This window comes from Furipterus horrens, unplaced genomic scaffold (assembly GCF_987537825.1).
Source record: "Furipterus horrens unplaced genomic scaffold, mFurHor1.1.pri manual_scaffold_7, whole genome shotgun sequence".
In the NCBI taxonomy this organism is placed as follows: Eukaryota; Metazoa; Chordata; class Mammalia; order Chiroptera; family Furipteridae; genus Furipterus; species Furipterus horrens.
The window spans coordinates 110,339,271-110,358,352 of NW_028327177.1; the positions used below are offsets into that span (position 1 = coordinate 110,339,271).

Here is a 19,082-nt window from a genome sequence, read left to right on the forward strand (position 1 = left end):
CTGGGGTAGGAAGTCCCCTCTTGTTGCTTTTCTTTTTCAGGGTGATTTTTAGAAAGAAGTAGGTATTTATACTTCCATGTGACTCTTAGACTCATCTTGTCAATCTTCAAAAAAAAAAAAAAAACCCTCCTGGAATTTTGATTGCTCTATTTTTAAAAAAATTATAGATTAATTTGTGGGAGAATTGACATCTTTACAATATTAAGTGTGCATCCATGAACAGAATATTTCCCTTTAGTCATTTTTATTATATTCACATGAGATTATAAACTGCTCTCTATTAAAGTTCTGTATGTTTTTGTTTGTTTGTTTGTTTGTTGTTGTTAGATTACTTTGTGAGTTTTGTGGTTATTAGAAATTTCATTTTCTGCGCAACGTGGTTGAAATCTGTTACTAGTGGTAATTAATCATTCATTGATTCTCAGAGGTTATTTACTTACACTTATAATCTCCAAATAATAACCATTTTAGTCCTTTGCTCCCTGCCCTTATCCTGTTGTTTATCTTGTTGGGCTTCATTAGCTGGGCAGCAGTGGCAACAGCAAGTGCCTCAATCTTGTCCCGGACGCAAAGGCAAGCTCCTCCATTAGACGTGATTTTTGCTGTAGATTTTTAGAGGACAACCTCTGTCAGACTGAGGAAGTTCTTTTTAACTCCTAAGTTTCCAGGACCTTTCATTACTAATGGGTACTGAACTCTATTTAGTATTTTCTCATATCTATTGAGATAATCATGTTACTTTTTTTCCTTCTGTTCACTAATGTGGTTGACTTAACTGATATTTCTTTCTCAAGCAGAACCATCTCAAGTTCCTGGGTTAAAACTCCCCTTTTGTAATATATTTGTAATATATGTAGTCAACCTGACACTTTTTTTTAAAGTATATTTTATTGATTATGTTGTTAAGTAGTTCCAATTATTTTCCCCTTTGTCCCCCTCTGCCCAGTACTCACCTTCCCTCCAGCAATCCCACCCCCTCAGTTTATGTCCATGGGTCGTGCATACAAGTTCTTTGGCTTCACCCTTTCCTATATTATTCTTAACTTCCCCTTGTCTATTTTGAACCAATCGATTATGCTTCTTAATCCCTGCACCATATCCCCATTTCTCCCCCTCCCCCCTCCCAGCTGATAACCCTCCAAATGATCCCCATACCTATGATTCTGTTCCTATTCTGGTTTGCTTAGTTGGATTTTGTTTATTTTTTAGATTCAATTGTTGATAGTTGTGAGTTTGTTGTCATGTTAGTGTTCATAGTTTTGATCTTCTTTTTCTTAAGTAAGTCTCTGACATTTCATATAGTAATGGCTTGGTGATGATGAACTCCTTTAGCTTTCCCTTGTCTGGAAAGCACTTCATCTGCCCTTCCATTCTAAATGATAGCCTTGCTGGATAGAGTAGTCCTGGTTGCAGGTTGCCTTTCATCATATTGAATACTGCTTGCCAGTCCCTTCCTGCCTGCAAAGTGTCCTCTGAGAAATCAGCTGATAGTCCTATAGGTACCCCCTGTAGGCAACTCTCCACCTCTCTCTTGCTGCCCCTAGGACTCTCTATCTTTCACCTTTGGCATCTCAGTCATGATGCATCCTGGTGTGGTCCCCTCTGAGTCCAGCTTGCCCGGGACCCTCCGTGCTTCCCGGACCTGTATGTCCATCTCCTTTGCAAAATTTGAGAAGTTTTTCTCACTTTTTTCAATTCTTGCTTCCTCATTCTGCACTGGTTGACTGTGTTTTTCTTCCTTATGTTCCAAATCATTGATTTGAACCCTGGTTTCCTTCCCTTCACCATTGACTTGGTGTGGATTTTCCTTCGTTTCACTTAGCATAGCCTTCATGTCTTCTCAATCTTGTCCCGGCCGCAAAGGCAAGCTCCTCCATTAGACATGATTTGTGCATTTGCCATACTCAAGCATATCTGTCAAGCCTGTGAGCATCTTTATCACCAGTGTTTTGAATTCTGCATCTGTTAGGTTGTCTATCTCCTCATCTGTTAGGTTGGCTATCTCCTCGTCACTTAGTTCACCCACTGGAACCTTGATCTGTTCCCCCTTTTGGGCCATACTTCTCTGTCTCCTCATTCTGACAGACTCCTCTGTTTGTTTGCCTCCGAGTCCCAGGCAGAGCTGTTGCTCCTGTTACGTTGTAAGGGGCGGAGCCTTAGGGATTTGTCAGTAGAGGGCAACCTGTTTCATCAGGTTGTGGTACTGTATGTGAGGGAGGGGTCCGAGAGGGAAAAACGCTGCCTGCCCAGCACTCGCCCCTTTTCCAGGCACCTCTCCCACTTCCACACTGGACTGGCACCCCTCTAACTGTTGCCCTGGCCGTCGTTCCCAGAGTGGGTGGGTCTGCGGATGTTCTAGGACCGCGGGGGCCCTTTAAAGAAGCAGACTCTGCTGAAAGACCAGCAGTTTCTGCCTCCACCCCAACCCCCACTGGTCTGCACAGTCGGAAGCAATGAGGCCTGTTTTTCCCCGGTGCTGGCACTGTGAGCTGCGAGGTCCGATGAGGAGCTGGGAATGCTCCCAGGTGTCCCTCCTGACTTTAAAACATGTGACTGCGCTTTCTGCCAGCCTGCTGTTGCCACCGCTGCTGCTGCCACCACACCTCGTCCTCTCTGCTCCGGCTCCGCCCCTCCTACCTGTCTGGATTAGTATTTCTTCTTTATATCTTTGTTTGCTGGCCTTTCATGCAGTTTGATTTTCTGAAACTTCTGGTTGTTTCTAGTTTTGAGGTAGTTGTATTCCTTCTTAGCTGTGGAGGGAGACACAGTGTGTCTGTCTACGCCTCCATCTTGGCTGGAAGTCCAACCTGATATTTCACTTAGGTTTTATATGCACATGATTCAAAGTGATACCTATGATTTTTGTTCTTATATAGTTCGTATCTGGTTTTGGTATAGAGATTTTACAATAAATTGTAAAATGGGTAAGACAGCGTTCCTAAGTCTCCTCTTTTCTGGAACAACTTGTAAATACAGAAACTGTCTGATCCTTGAAGTTTAGTACACCTTACAAATAAAACCATCTTAGCCTGAAGATTTTAGGGGTGGTAAATTACCATTTTTCTTTTTAGTGGTTAGTGGTGTATTCAAGGTCTCCTTATCTCTTATTGTGGTAATTTTGGCAGTTATATTATTCTAGAAGTGTATTTCATCTACATTTTCAAATTATTGATATATAGTGTTTATATTTTATTATTTTAAATCTGTTTTATCTGTATTTATTCCTTTTCACTGCATATTTTATTTTCATCTTTTCTATTTTTTCATAATCAAACTTTAACAAAAATTTTGCCTATTATATTAACATTTTCAGAAAACTTTTGTTGATGATAATTTTCTGTCCCCTTCTCCTTTATTTTATAATTTCTATTTTCATCCTTATCTTTATTATTTCCTTCCTTCTTATTTCTTTGATCTAAATCTGTACTTTTGCTTTGTGAAGTGTATGACTGACTACTGCTGTACACCTGAAACTAATACAAAATAATATTGAATATAAAATGTATAATTAAGATAACAAATCTGTTGTTTTATGTTCTTAGAGTTGAACTGTATGAATTTATGAGTTGACTAATGTTATAAATTCCCCTACAATTTTAACCTAGTATTTTCATTGTTATTCTACTACACTTCTTTTATAATTTCCACAACTTCCTCTTAAACAACGGTTTTTTTAATACTAATGTTTTCAAATATCTAGACATGTGAGATTTCTATAGCTACTTATTTATTATTCTTTTATAATTCCATGTCTTTGTGCTCTAAACAGTCCATAGGGTGATAATTCATTGGAAAGTATTAATAATGCCTTTGTGACTTTAGTACATGATTAATTTCTATGACTGTTCCATGTATGATCAAGTAATTAATCATGTCCTTTTAATATACTTTATCCTTGCTTACTCTTTGTCTTCTTGATTTTTCATTTTCAGAAAGGACTATATTAAAACTTTCAAGCTCAACTATTGATTTAACTCCTTTTCCATGCTGTTTGTCAATTGTTGGTTTATGTTTCAGGTTTATATTATGCAGTATATATAAGGCTATGATTATTATATATTCATTCTTATGGCTACTGTTAAGAGAATGTAACATCTTCCTTTGCCTTTATAATATATTTGAGTTTTATTTTATTTTGTCTAATATAAAAATTGCTACTCCAGATTTCTTTGTTTCAAAGTTGCCCGGTTGTATCATTTTCCAATTCTATTTTCAACCCTTTTGAGCTCCTGTTATCTCATGTCGTTTAATACTCCCCTTAATCCCTTACTAGATTATAAAAAATAATAAATGGAGCCAGAGCTGCCATCCCAGAGGAACAAGCTTGCACACCTTATACCTCAAACCTTCAGAATGTTAAAACAGGGCAAAATCATCTTTGGACTGGACCCAAAGCAACATTGTACCCAAAACAACTGTTTGCAAAGATAACAAGAAGGGAGATATTATCAGTACCAGACTAAAAATTAAAAATATTGTTTGGAATTAGCATCACCATGTTAGCTTATCTCCATCAATAGAAATGCCTTCCTTCTATTTTTTTAAAAAGATTTTTAATTTATTTTTTAGAGAGAGGGGAAGGGAAGGAGAAAGAAGGGGCAAGAAACACCTTTGTGCGAGAGAAACATCGATAGGTTGCCTTTCGCATATGCCCCCAACCGGGGACCTGGCCTACAACCCAAGTATGTGCCCTGACCAGTAATGCAATCCACGACCTTTCAGTTTGCAGACCAGTGCTCAACCCACTGAGCCATACCAGCCAGGGTGACCTCCTTCTATTGATACAATTGTTTCCCTTCCCTTTCTCATAAATACCTGTAGCCTTGTATCTCTCCCACGTTGATGTTAACCTATTCCTTGTGCATTTAAAACTTAATCTCTGTTAACCTCAGTTTTCTCATCCACAAGATGGGTTCAGCACTGCCAACTACAGAGGTCCCGGCTCAGTACCCTTCCTGGCTCAGAGTAAATGCTTCAGAAGTGGTGACTTTTTGGAAGTTGTACAGACCCTCTGACACTCTTACACTTTTGAGTTTAGGTACATGCCAAGAACAAAGTCACCTGGGCTGTGTATCTACTTCTCCCTGACCCAAACAAAGCCCAGCAAATACTCCATTGAGTCAGTGCCTGTAGCTCTGTCCTTTGCGAGACCACTGAGACAGGAGAATAGAAATGGGGAAAGGATGACACAGTGAAGGTGGCTGAGGCTACAGAGGAAGGGCCATAATTGACTGTTGTATCCCTGGCATCTGCTGACTGGCCGGGGAACCTGTGCCCCCAGATAAAGGAAGCCACACACAGGTGGGGCCCAATGCCTGTGAAGTGTCCATGGGAAAGTCTGCCCAAGGGGGTGGCTCCATAGTGAGGAGCAGCTAAGGGACACAATCAGAGCCTTTCTGGCTTGTGTCTTTCACTAGGCAAACAAGAAGAAGGGAGAAAAAGAAGAGAGTGGCTCACTGTCAGACTGAGTCCTAAAGTCACTGAGCTTTTGTTCCCACGCCCCGCGATGCTGGGAGTATCTGGGACCAGCTTGGGGGAAATACCCGCTCCACCTGGCAGTGCAAATGGCTGGACTCAGGCAGTGGTTTTCAAACTTTTCTGCACAAAAACACCACCTGGGGAGCTCATAAAAATATGGATTCTTGGTTAAGACCCTCAGGAGTTTTGATTCAGGAGGACTGGGGCAGGGACCTGGAAACTTGCATCTTTAACAAGCTCCCAGGTTGTTCTGATGGTGGTGGATGGGGGTGTGAAGGAACACAGGGCTCTAGACTGGAGGACCTGCTCAGGTCCTGGAAGAAGGTGGCCCCTGTGCCCCCTGGGGTTCCTGACTAGGGCTCTAAAGCCACAGCATGATTCTCCAGCTATCACTCCTGGGAGAACACCCAATCCTTATCAGCAACGTATGGACCTCAATACTTTTACAAAAGGAGTAACATTTGTACCACTAAAAGCAAGGGGGTGGCATGAAGAGCTGGCAGGCAGAAAGAAAAATACACATCATCATGATTCTGCTGGACTCTGGGCACTGCCCTTCCCCCTAAAAGCTGAGCCACTCCCTCTTCCTCCTTGTGTGCCTTCTGCAGCCAGGCAGCAGGAGTATGCTGCCCTGCTGGGCCTGAGTACTAGGGTCTGGTCCTGACTCACTTCCTTCAGTCTCAGGTTTCCCACTGACTGTTAATTCCTGTGCTGCCCAGATCTACAATCAAGAGAGATAATGGATGCAAATCCACTTCCAAACAGAGACAAATTCAGCACTTTTAACAAGGTTCCTCCCCACAAAAACATGAACGCTATCCTGACTGATATATTACAGGTGTGAGCATGTCCCCAAAGAAAGCCTGGAAACTGCAAAGTTAGCAGGTCAAGTCACCAGGATCTCAGCTGCCTGCTAGTCCCCTGGCAGTGTCCCTCGGGGAAGTTTAAGTAGGCAGGGCTCAGCCCAAGCCTCCCACACAAAGTAGGCGCATATTTTAATGACAGCATTTTTAGGCATTGTCATGGGAGTGGCAGAAATCAGCGCTTAGAGACGAGAAGTAGACTTTAAAACAAACTCAAGTCTAAGTCAGAGTTCCAGGCCAGCAAAGGTCACCAGCCAGGCCCCCATCAATTTTTAGGTGGTCATATGCTTTCTTTCTTTTATTTATTTAGGAAAAATGATTCCACAGTGGAGCCAGAGTGATGGTGACATTCCATTGGGGCAGAGGCCCAGGCAGGGCCTGCAGGTGGCCTGGGTGCGGGAGGCCTGGCAGGAGCTCTGGCCTCCCAGCCCTCTCAGGAGGCAGAAGGTGGAGGGCTTCACTTAAAGGGCCTGTCACCAGGTGAATTCTGCCTTTTCTCTCACAGGAACGGTAGCTCCTCCTGGCCACATACAGACACACAGAAACAGGTACAGAGACATACAGACAGACATACAAAGACACATGTACACATACACACACAACTAGAGAGACCTTCACAGAATCACACATACACACAAAGTCACACTCCCTCTTTCTGGGGAAAAAGAAAAAGCCTCCTGACTCTTCCCTGCTGCAAAGGACATTCCTACATACCCACCTGCTGACTCAGACTGATGTTGCCCTCCTCGGGCTCAGAGAAGAGGGCTGAGCCCTCATTTGGGGCATCCTGCAGGAATGTCCCACACAGGGAGGCCACACTGGCCCCCAGGCTGGCTTCTGTCTTCTTGACACAGGGGTTCTTCTTCCACTAGAAGCAATTTCACTCACTTTTCTCCTGATGAAGCTCAGCCTTCTGTTCTTGAGAGGTAATCATTCAACTATAAAAACTGCTTTTAAACTGCCTGCTCTCCTGTTCGAAATTACCCTGCAACAGTGCTTCAAGGGGCAAGTATTGCTTTGCCAACTTGAAATTCTCTTCAGCGCTGTTCTGGAATCTATACTCCCTAACAACACACCCAGCCTGCAAACTGGCCTAAGTCAGTTTGACCCAGAAGAAGGACAACTAAGCAGATAAAACCCCAACAGTGGTCATCAGAGATAAGAACACTGGTGTCAGGAGCTTCCTGTCACCTCTGCTGAGGCCTAAGGGCTTGGAGCTGTCCACAGTCATTTTTGTCAAGGAGGCCTGAGTGTAACAGTAAGTTGCCAGACAGTTCAATGATTCTGTTAGCTTTGGTAAAGCCTAGAAGTTAGCAGACTTATCCTCTTGTATATCAAACTAGTAAAAGACCAAAAAGGAATAATACACAGTGAAGTGGGAACAAGAGTCTTTAAACTGTTCATAAGCATTGACATATCAGTTTAATGAGTAGGAATCTATAGTAAGGAACTTGAGAAACATGGACTAAGATTTATATAGGGACATGGACTGGAGCATTTTTACTGAGAGCCTACTAAGTACTGGGCACTGAGCTAGGAGCTGAAGGTACAACAATGAACAAGAATGTGCTTTGCCTTAAAAGAGCATTCAGTCAGGAGGCCAAAGTCAGACATGAAAACCGGCAGGTGGGAATCAGCACGGGAAGAAGAGTGATAAGAGACGTGCTCAGGGTACTGTGGGGACCTAAGAGGAAGGGTCCTTGAGCAAGTGTCTGAACTTGGACTTGAAGGAAGAAGCAAGGCAACCAGACTGGCAGATCAGAAAGAGAACTTCCAGACAGATATAGAAAATGCCACCCACCCCAGCTAGCCATGTGAATAGGGCAACCTTGGAAATACCTGAAATAATCAGTGTTAGAGAAATGGCTAAGCAACTTATGGTATATCCACATTAAGGGTATCATAATCCTTAAACATGTTTTTGGGAAATATTTGTAATATGTTAAGAACATAAAAATAATATGAAAAAAGGGTACAAGTGTTTGAAAACTGCTTTCATATATACCTTCTATATAATGGAAGCACACCCAAACATAATCTCTCTCTGGATGGAGGGATTGTAAATGCTTATTCTAATATTTACTTTTAGGCCATTTCTAAATATTCTACAATGGGAATATTTGTACTTTTAAAACCAGAAAGACCATATTTTTAACCAGTTTATATCGTTACTTTATTTTTATTTATTTATTTATAGAGAGAGCGGAAGGGAGGGAGAAAGAGAGGGAGATAAACATCAATGTGTAGTTGCCTCTCACGTGCCCCCGACTGGGGACCTGGCCCACAACCCAGTCATGTGCCCTGACTGAGAATCGAACCAGCAGCCCTTTAGTTCACAGGCCAGCGCTCAATCCACTGAGCCACACCAGCCAGTGCTATAACTAGTTACTTTAAAAAGTATACACAATATGGGCAAAGGAATGGAGTGGGCAATTCTGAGGTCTTGAAATATCCTACATCCTAGAGAAGTTCCTTGGCTTTTTACTCTGAGTGTTTTGAGGACTTGTGACTCCTGGCACACTGGGAAGGGACTTCTGAGGCAGGAGTGTGAACCCTGCACCCCTACAGAGAGTGGGCTTGCAGGAGCAGGCCCAGATTCCCAGTGTGGTGGGAGGGAGTCAGTCTCAGACCCTTGGCTTGAGATGACAGGGTATGTAAAGAGAATGGGTCTTTGTCCCCTTAATAGTTCCCATGGGGAAGACATCATAACTTCTCTTCACTGTTTGCAGTATGGGAGGCGGAGGAGAGGGGAAATCACTTTCTCTAAGCACATGCAAACACTCTGGGGCCATAAGCTCCAGGTTTCCTGAGATTTAAAAACCCTTAGAACTCTGCCATAAGTGACACTGAACGGAGGGCAATGGGACAGGAAGGAGGAAGGAAAGGCTAGGCCCCACTCCTCGGCCCCACTATGTAGCTGCATTGTGGCCCCACAACCATCAGGAGCCAGCTCACACCTCCCAGTGGCTACCCCTAAGTCACTAGGGACATTTCCACAGAGGGGCTATTGTAGCTCTGGGCCAGGAGGCCAGAGGCCAATGGAAGCTGGAGATCAGCTCTCTACACCTTTCTGCACACTGGACAGGGGGCCATGACAGAGGAGAAGGACAGGGGCTGTCCCACCATTGGCTCTGCTCCTCATCCACCAGGTGACCTCTCACTTACTCTGGTCCTCGGGCACTTGGCTTGTAGAAAAGGTTGCCATGGGCACCACTGTCCCAGAACAGTTCAGCCCCTTATAAATTAAGCATCAGGCATTACTGTCCAGAATCTGCTCACTCCAGGATGAGATGATGAGCTCAAGTGGCCAAACCTGTGGCAAACTTTGGGCCCCGAATTCCCCAACCCCTACTGCAGCCAGGAACACCAAAGTGCCCCTTCCTCGGAGGAGGCTACCTGGGCCACTTCCAGTTGGGTTAGATGCCCTCCCCCCAGCTTTCTCAGAGCCTTGCGCTGCTGCCTTGTAGGACTACTGACCCTGGGTCAGAAAAGGCTGTTCTTGAGGCTCTGAATCCCATCTAGCCCACAGGTTCCTCAAGGGCAGGGGCCTTGTGTCACTCGTGCTGTGGGCCAGCCTGTGGAGCTGTGCCTGACACACTACGAGCCCTCAGTAGATGTTTGACAACTGAGTAAAGGATGCCTAAGATCCCTGTGCTGGGCCTGGCGGGAGGAAGGCCCACATTCTGTCCCTCTCTTGCCCAATCCTGGCCCAGGATGTGATAAGTCCATGAAGCATCACCAAGACATGGGGCAGAGACCCAGAAGCATGACCAAAACCTTCCATGCCTCTTACTTCCTGAGGACAGGCCTGACTCCAAGCCACATAAATGACCTCAGAGGGCTTCAGAGACTTCATAGGTAGTAAGTCCCCCAGTCCCAAGTGGCCCCAACCAGCCCTGATATTTAAAACCAGGTTCCATACACTAGTGCCAAGAACTGAGCTTTGTAATCTAATTTAAGAGTGCCCAGCCTAGCTCAGAGTTGCCATTGCATTTACTTCCCCTAATTAATAAAAGGATCAGTGCAGGGCAGACCATGAGAGCCTGGGTGCTAGAAGATGGGGGCTCCACCCATGGAAGGAATGACAGACTTTCAGGAGAGGAAAGCATTCAACCCTGGCTGGCTGCTTGAATGGCTGGCACAGAGGCTTCAAGGGACCGTCCCAGGGATGCTACTATGAGCCGTCGAAGGCTAACCACTCTGGGGGATGGTTCACCCTTCCACCATCATCACTCTGATGCACCCAATCAGGTTGGGGGGAAGGTAGGCAGAAAGGTTGGGCAAACAGGGTCCTGTGGGCAGGGGGCACCAGAGAAAAGCCAACTGGGGACTGATTAATCATGGTAGACTCTTAGAGCTAAAAAGACTCTATAGGACACCTCCTAAATCCTCAGCATTTCCAGAGAGAAGTCAGGGACCCAGAGAAGACAGGGGACCTTGGCAAGGTCCCCAATGAATTAGCATACACTCTAAGTCCAGACCTGCCACCACATCACATCAGCCTACTCCACCCCAGCAGATATACAAGGGTTCATTTGTCCCTAACAAAGCTGCCAACTGATTGCTATCAGCTGGCACAAGAGCCAGCCTGGCCAGACCTGAGACCGCAGACAGTCAAAATGGCAAGTTTTCCGACGGCTTTTTCCTCTCTCCACCTGGTCTCAGGCCCTCACCCCCCCCCCCCGCCCCCCAACTACCTCCCTTCTGACTTGGAGCCAGGCCAGGCTCTCATCAAACTGCCCTTCTCACACCAGTCCACCAGGGCAGAGGCAAAATAAATATCTGATAAACAAACCAATCAGCACCTGAGTGCTGGTCAAGGGCTTGATGAATAACCATCACAGCATGCAGCAGTGAAAGGCCTCTGCTGCTGCCCCAGTACAGGAGGGCGGCCTGCAGAGCTTTCACTGGGGCCCTGCCATGGGAGGTAGGGGGCGGAGAGGCAGCCAATGTTACCCCAGAAGGGTCTTGAGGAGCACAGAGGAGTGGTGCTGAGGATCAGAAGGGAAATGGTTCCTGGAACACACAGCTGGAATCTGAGAACCTACAGGACAGTCCCAGCCAGAGCCAGGGCAGGAGGGAGTCTCTGCACCCCTGCTCCACCGTCTATGGTCAGCCAGCTCCAGAGACACATTTGCTGCTTGGACACTAGGGAAGGAGTTTCATAGCAGGAAAAGGTAGAGTTAGGAAGCCTGGGAAATTGAGAATATGTACAGCAACAGCACACACTGAGTCCTCACTTGTGCCTGGCTCTGAACAAGCAGCTTTTCAGACACTTAGCTCACGGCTGCACAGGGGAAGAGCTTCCCAGGCCTGCAGCGAGACACGGGGTGAGCCGGGTTTCACCCAGCTCGGCAGCACCAAGGCTCTACTCCTGTCACTATGCTGTCCCCACCACAGTCCCCAGCCCTGGCAGGGAGGGCTGACTGAGGCAGCTCTTAATTCCTTCAAGCATAGACCTAAAAACTGTGCGAGGTCCACTCACATGTAAACACAGCAGGCACTTCTCTGTCCAGAGGAGAGCAGTGGAGGAACCCCACCTTCTCGCTCCGTGTGCCCCGGCCACATTCATAAGACAAGGGGGGGCCACAGGTTCTTCACTCATGACCCCTTTTAAGCTGAAAAAAATTCTTTTTTTGAGCTGTATGTTCTATGGAAAGGAACCAGGGGAGGAGCAGGAGGGCTGTCTGAAGTTTGACTAGAAGCAGCCTCCTTGTACAGGTGGGGATGATGAGACCCAACAGGGAAAAACAATGTCTAAGATCACCTGGAGGCAGCAGCCAGGAACAACATGTTGCAGAGTCTAAAAGGGTGGGAAGGCCTGCTTGATTGAGAATTGACCGCCAGGTCCTGGCAGAGGAGAGTGAGGCACCTCTGCCCAGCTGGGCCTGGCCTTGGCCTTGGCCTCTGTCCCTCACAGGGGCTTGGTGTAAATCAGAAGGAGGTGTGCTTTCCAAACAGCGCGTGGGCTGGATACCCACCGCCGCCCCCTGGGTGTCACTCTACAGGGGATGACTCGTGGTAGCCACACCCAAGGCCCTGGAGACCCGCAGCTTTTCCTCAATCCCCCAACTATAGGTTTGCCATGTTAATTTGTAGAAATATTTCCTGATATCAAAGGAAGTCATAAGCCATCGACCCCACTTCTATGCAAGAAAATCAGTTCTCAAAATAGGCAAGGCGGCAAGCTGAGAAGTGGGCATGTAAGGATGAAGACTACTGCACTCCGAAATTGTTGGCAAGGGCCACGCTGCCCCCACCGTACCCAGAGCCATGACTCTCTTTCTCCTCATAAACAGAAGGTGTTCCTCAGGAGGCAGAGACAGGATGGAGACTACTCAGACAGGTAGGTCCCAGATTTTCCACATCATCTCCCGCTTGTAAACCTTCATGAGGCAGGTCAGAAAGCCCACATTTACACTGAGGTTACATGCTCTTTACAGGTGTTCACACAGACAACCATTCTCCCCAGACCTGCCTCTTGTTCTGAATTCCTAATCCCAGTAATGGGCACCCAACTCCCCAAATCAGAAGGTGCTTGCAAGACCCTTGGATCCCTCCTTCACCCTATGCTAGAGGCCACCAAACACCTAGAGTCCCACTCCACATATCTTTAATCTGCTCCTCTTAGGGCCACTACCAGCCTGTTGGCTCAAATTAACTTTTCAACTGGTCTCTCTCCTCCAGCTTCACTCCTCCCTTTGTACTGCATTTACAGGACCTTTCCAAAACCTTCCACAGGCTCCTTGCAGTCTTCAGAATCAGGCCCAGCCTCCATCAAGCCTGCCCCTGTCCTGAACACTTCAGTGAGACCAGACCACACCACACTCCCTCATATACTGGGCACGCCACCTCCAAGCTGTGCCCAAGTCTGCTTCTGCTCAGGTGCCCAGCGCAGCACTGCTGCCTCAATCCAAAGGCTATCCAGGCCCTGGCCCACCAAACTAGCCAGCCATGCCAGCCAGGAGAGTCTGGAGAATGCAGACTGAGGCCAGGCCCTTGCGGGACTCTGCCCAGCAAGTAGGAGGCTGTGCTCTGGGGACAATATGATATAGAAACCAGGCATGGTGTCCTTCACTCCAGGCCTGTGCCCCTTGACTGGACCCTGTTCAGACTCCTGTCTGGCTTCCCTGAGACCTTGATGGCAGTTACATATTATGTATCTGCCCCCTGCCCCAGACTGCCCTGTAGGTAGGAGAGACATCATCACCGTCCTTTTTGTGTCCCAGCACCCAACTGGGTCAGGCCTGCAGTACGGCTGATGGGGTGAAAACCCAGGAGGTACCTTCTTGTATCCTGTCTTACTTACCAGGCTGAGCACCCTGTTGGCTAGGAACATGTAGTCCTGGGGTCACATCCCACAGTAAAAGCCAGAATGATTTCTATGGTGTTTGTATGCATAGGGATGGGGGAGGATGGGTAGATGTCATGCCCCTACTAGATCTGATTCTTGCCCCAATTTCAGAAACATTGTCTCCCTAATAAAAGAAGGGGCAGAAGGTAGGCTGTCGCTTGGTGAGGTCTCACAGGTCTACCCTCATGGTCTGAGGCCACCATGGGAGTCTCAACAAAGGTCTGACAGGTGACCTGGGTTCCCTCAACAGTGAGCAAGAAGCGTGGGTAGATCTAGGCCTGCTCTCTGGGCCCACACCTTCCAGGACCACAAAGCCCTGTAGAACAACCAGGATGACCAAAGTCTGAAAGAGACAGGTCCCAAACATTGACCCTATGGTTGCTACCCTAGCGAAGTTGTCACTGTGTCTTTGTATTGCACACCCTTAGCAGTAAAAGCCTTTGGCCCTCTCATCCCCAATATACATAAGCCAATTTACAAAGGTTTACAGTCAATACATATAGTAAATACTAGTGAGTGTTATGGGTTGAATTGTGTCTCCCAAAATTCAGATGTGGAGGTCCTAACCCCTAGTACCTTAGAATGTGGCTATATTGGAAATAGGGTCTTTATAGGGGCTATTAAGTTAAAATGAAGCCATAAGGATGGGCCCTAATCTAATCTAATGACCTTGTAAGAGGAAATTTGGACACAGATATGTACACAGGGAAGACTAAATGAAGACACAGGGAAGACTAAATGAAGACACGGGGAAGACAGCCATCTACAAGCCAGGAGAGAGGCCTCAGAAGAAAAAAACCTTCCCAACATCTTGATTTTGATAAATTTCTGTTTTTAAGTCATCTTGTCTGTGGTATTTTATGTCAACACCAGCAAATGAATGCTATAAGTCTTACAGGACTTTCTAATATTTTCTCCTCACTCCTCTTTGGATGCTACCGCCCTGGGCAGTGTGAGGAACCAATGGCCTGGCTAGTTAGCATACTGGCTCCAAGCCAGAGGACATGAGGGGTCTGGCGGCCACTGGCCACCTCCCACTGTGGGCCTGAGTCTATCTGGAAGAAATTAGAGAAGCCCCAAGACCCCAGCACCCAGAGAGGTTGGTTTGCCACAGACCAAGCCTTGCAAGTGTTTCCCAAACTCACCTTGTCATAAGTTTCACCAGGGTGCCTCAATGCCACCTGGCGATTATAAGGTGAGCACAGAACTTAATTTTGTTAAGTGGGTCAGGTGATTCTCAGTACCAAAAGGATTTGAGAAACCATAGTCCAGGCCATTCCAATTCAGGAAATAGGTGTGTAGCTGTAGAGGGAGTGTGAGGGTGTGTGTGTGTGCGCAGCTGGGCATGTCTGAGCATCCCTGCCAGGCAGGGGGTGAGAGAGAAGCCCGCGTGATCCAGCTCTGCAGGCCTCTCCCCTGCCCCTTCTCAGCGACACCCCGCACTCCCCTCCCTCTGTCCCGATCTCAATAAGGCAATTATTCTACAGTTGCTGTCCCTGTATTTGTCAATCAGTGTTGCGCCCCGCGTTCCTTCTGTGAATCAACAGGCGGGTGGGGGAAAAAAAGCCCTCTGCTTCCCTCCCAGTAACTCTGCAGTTCCAGACGCCCTTGTTTTTCTCCTGGGTGTGGCCCGCCCTCTACTTTTCTCCTAGATTCTGGGCGCCTAAATGAAACGCAAGTTCGCTCTCCCAGAGCAGCTGAACCGGAGATGAGGATGAGGCTGAGGGACAGCGAAGGGCACGGTCACCTCCCCCAGGGCATGCGAGCTGGGTGCAGTGGGGGACCAGGTGAGCAGGTCACCGGGCTCCCTCCCTCCCTCGGGTACACGCGACCCAGCTCTCCGTGGATCGAGATTCCTTCCGAACCTCCAAGGGCATCCACCCCACCTCCGACACCCGCCCGGCTCTGCCCGGCTCACCCAGGCTGGCAGGTGCTGGCCCAGCAGCTCGCGGCTGATGAACTGGCGTTCGTTTTCTAGGAATTCGAAGGCGGCCGTGAGGCGCCCAAGCTTCCCGCGGCGGTTCCTGCGCCACCACATCCACAGCAGGGCTCCGAGCAGCAGCCAGACTATGCTGAGCCCCAGGTAGCCGGCTAGGTAGACGGGCGCCAGGTAGAACAGTACGCGAGCCACGAAGGTGTAGAGCTCAGGCAGCAGCTGGCCGGACAGGCGTGGCTCGGGGCCCGGCGCGTGCTGCTTTCTGTGAGCAGCCGGGGCACCAGGCGCACCAGGGGCAGAGGGATTCTCCGCTTGCATCTCGTCGCCGCAGTCTTGCCCCTTCCAAAAGCTTCACTTGGGTTCAGGTCCGCATGCCCGGATGTCCGGGCACATCTGTCCTTCAAGGGTAAGGACCAGACCGCGCCGTCCTGGAGCTCTGAGCCCCTGGTTCCCTGCAGGACGCAATCGCGCGCTGGGCCTGGGAAAGCACAGCTGGCAGTGCCTCTCAGCTCCCAGCCCGCGACTGGGGATGTCTCCGCCCCCAGGAGCAAGTCCAGGCAGAAGGGGGAGGGGTCAGGCCACCAGACGGGCGTTTGCCGAAGTCTAAAAATGATATAGTTGTCACGGGCGCCCTCGGACCTCAACGTCCCGCGCAGGCGTCAGTGGAGGATGCAGTTGCAACACCCAATTAGAACCCGGGGTGGACCAGGTGCTGCCCCAGGCGGTATATGACTCACCCAGGCATGTGGACAAATGTTTTGTCATAGATAAACATCACCTAAAACCTGTTTCCTACACCCAGTCTACAATGTACACTATTGTAGACTCTTAGCTGGGCATTCGAGGGCCTCCCAGCCCTACGTGGACCTGATCCTGTTTCTGAGCCCTCCAAGTGGCCCCTAGAGCCCTGCATCCCCTTTTCTAATATCTATGGAGCTTAGACCTAGACCCCAGCCCAACCTGACTGAACTCAGGGATGCTCTTGGGCCCGGAACAGCCTCTGCCTCGCACTCCCCACCCTCTGTGCATGTGTTATTTTGGACCTTCATTCCTTGGATCTTCATCAGACCAGGATTTAGCCAGGGCCAGGCCATTCCTGTTCATCTCTGAGGCACCCAACACTGCAAGTGATGGGTGAATGACAACAGAAATGTTGAGCAAGCCCCAAGGTTGTGAAGCCCGGACTTTCTATCTAATCCTTTGTGAATGGTCAGAGCAGGTGGAGGTCTGAACCTCCAAGTTCAGAGACAGTGAGTCTCTAAGACAGCAAAGAATAAGTTTCTGTTGTTTAAAGCCACCCAGTTTGTGGTACTTGGTTTTGGCAGCCTTTGGAAACTAATACAGCCACCAACTAAGTGTCGGGCACTATTCTAGGCACAGGAGATTCAGGGTGAACCAAATAGGATTTCTGTTCTCACAGAGCTGACATTACTAGGGGGAGACAGACCACAAACAGTCTAAGAAAAAGAAAATAGCAGGTAAGGAAAAGTGCTATGAAGAAAATGCAGTAACTGATGTGAGAGTGACTGATGTGGTGTAGAGGGCTGTTTTAGCTAGCATGAGTTGGAAAGGGCTCTCTGAGAAGTCCCATTTCAGTTGAGACCTAAGTAAAAAAGAAGACTAAAAGTGCACCTGGAATTTCATCTTAAGAAAAAAAAACAAACACAACTTAATGTCCCATAAAAGCATCTCTCCTTTGGAATAGTATGATAAAAAACCTCTGCTATGTAGATGTCACTAACTTTACTCTTACATTTCCTTGTGGGTCAACAGTAATTTGCTTTGTGTCTGCCCTCTCCATCAGACTGGGAATTCCTCAAGGGCAGCAGCTCTATCTGATACATCTTATGTTCTCAGTGCCTGGCACAGAGTTTGACATGCAGGAGGAGGTGAGAGGGCACTGGTAAGAGCAGGGTCTTTGTAGTTAATTTGCTTGAGTTTAAATCTAGACCCAAGCACTTACTGACTCCAGGAAAGGTCCTTAGCTTCTCAGAAGTTCGATTTCCTCACCTGTAAAACAGAGATCAAAGTAATACTTCAATCATAGGGTAGTTATGAGGATTAAGTAAGACATTGTCTGTATAAAGTTGCATGGCCAGATGGGGAAGTTGTCAAGGAAGACTTTAGTTTTTTGTCTGTATTGTTTGAGTTTTTACAGAAAGAATGTATTTGTGCATTATCTGTATAACTAAAATTTTTTATTGTGATAAAATACACATGTTCCTTACTATCTTAGCCATTTTAAGTGTACATTTCAGTGGTATTAAATACATGCATATTGTTGTGCAACCATCATACCATCCATCTCTATTCATCTTGCAAAACTGTAACTCTTTACCCATTAAATACTAACTCCCCAAACCTCCCTCCCTCCTTCTCCCCACCATTCTACTTTCTGTCCCTATGAATCCAGCTGCTCTAGGGACCACCTATCAGTGGAATTGTACAGTATTTAATTTTTGTAACTGGTTTATTTCACTTAGCATGATGTCCTCAAGGTTTATCTGCATTGTAATATGTGTAAGACTTTCCTTCCTTTTCAGAGTTGAATAATATTCCATTGTACGTACAGACCACATTTTGCTTATGCATTTATCTATCAGTGGACCTTTTGACCATTGTGAATAATGTGGTTATAAACATCAATGTACAAATATCTTTTTGAGATCCTGCTTTCAGTTTTTGGAGTTATATACCCAGAAGTGGAATTTCTGGATCATATGGTAATTCAGCATCTAATTTTTTGAGGAACCTTCATACTGTTTTCCACAGCAGATGTTCCATTTTACATTCCCACCAATAGTGCACGAGGGTTCCCAATTCTCCACCAATGCTTGTTATTTTCTGGGTGTGGTTTTGATTTACATTTTTATGATGATTAGTGATGTTGAACATCTTTTCATATGCTTTTTGGCCATTTGTATATCATCATTTATTTATATTTATTTATTTATTTTTAGAGAGAGGGGAAGGAAGGGAGGGAGAGAAACATGGATGTGCAAGAGATACATCGATCAGTTGCCTCTCATGCACCCTCAACCGGGGTCCTGACCTGCAACCCAGGCCTGTGCCCTGACTGGGAATTGAAACAGCAACCTTTTGGTTTGCAGGCTGGTGCTCAATCCACTGAGCCACACCAGCCAGGGCATGTACATCATTATTTAAAAAACACAGAAAACACTTCTGGGTATATAATGTGCAATGTGGTGACCATATTAAAAATATACTGTATTTTACTGAAGTCTGCTAAGAGATTAGATCTTAAAAGTTCTAAAAACCTGCCCCTCCACACACTCCCTCCTAGATTATTTTCAGGTTCCTGTTTAATTTTTAAATAGTTGGGGATTTTTTAGTTTGTTGTTGATTTCTTATTTACATTGTGGTTAGAGAATCGTCGGCAGCCGTCCGTCTCGAGAGACGATGGTGTAGCTTCTTAAGAGTCTATCTGCAC

General features: G+C 46.8%; 1 protein-coding gene across 1 annotated transcript in view; it reads right to left on the reverse strand.

Annotated features, from left to right (window-relative positions):
• Window positions 1-16,156, reverse strand: part of ESYT3 (extended synaptotagmin 3) — a 51,082-nt gene extending 34,926 nt beyond the window's left edge. Inside the window, exon 1 of the mRNA XM_090284276.1 lies at window positions 15,614-16,156. Within this exon, the coding sequence (XP_090140402.1) occupies window positions 15,614-15,949 (336 nt within the window). The 5' untranslated portion in view covers window positions 15,950-16,156. The remainder of the gene's footprint in view (window positions 1-15,613) is intronic.
• Between the last annotated feature and the right edge of the window lie 2,926 nt (window positions 16,157-19,082).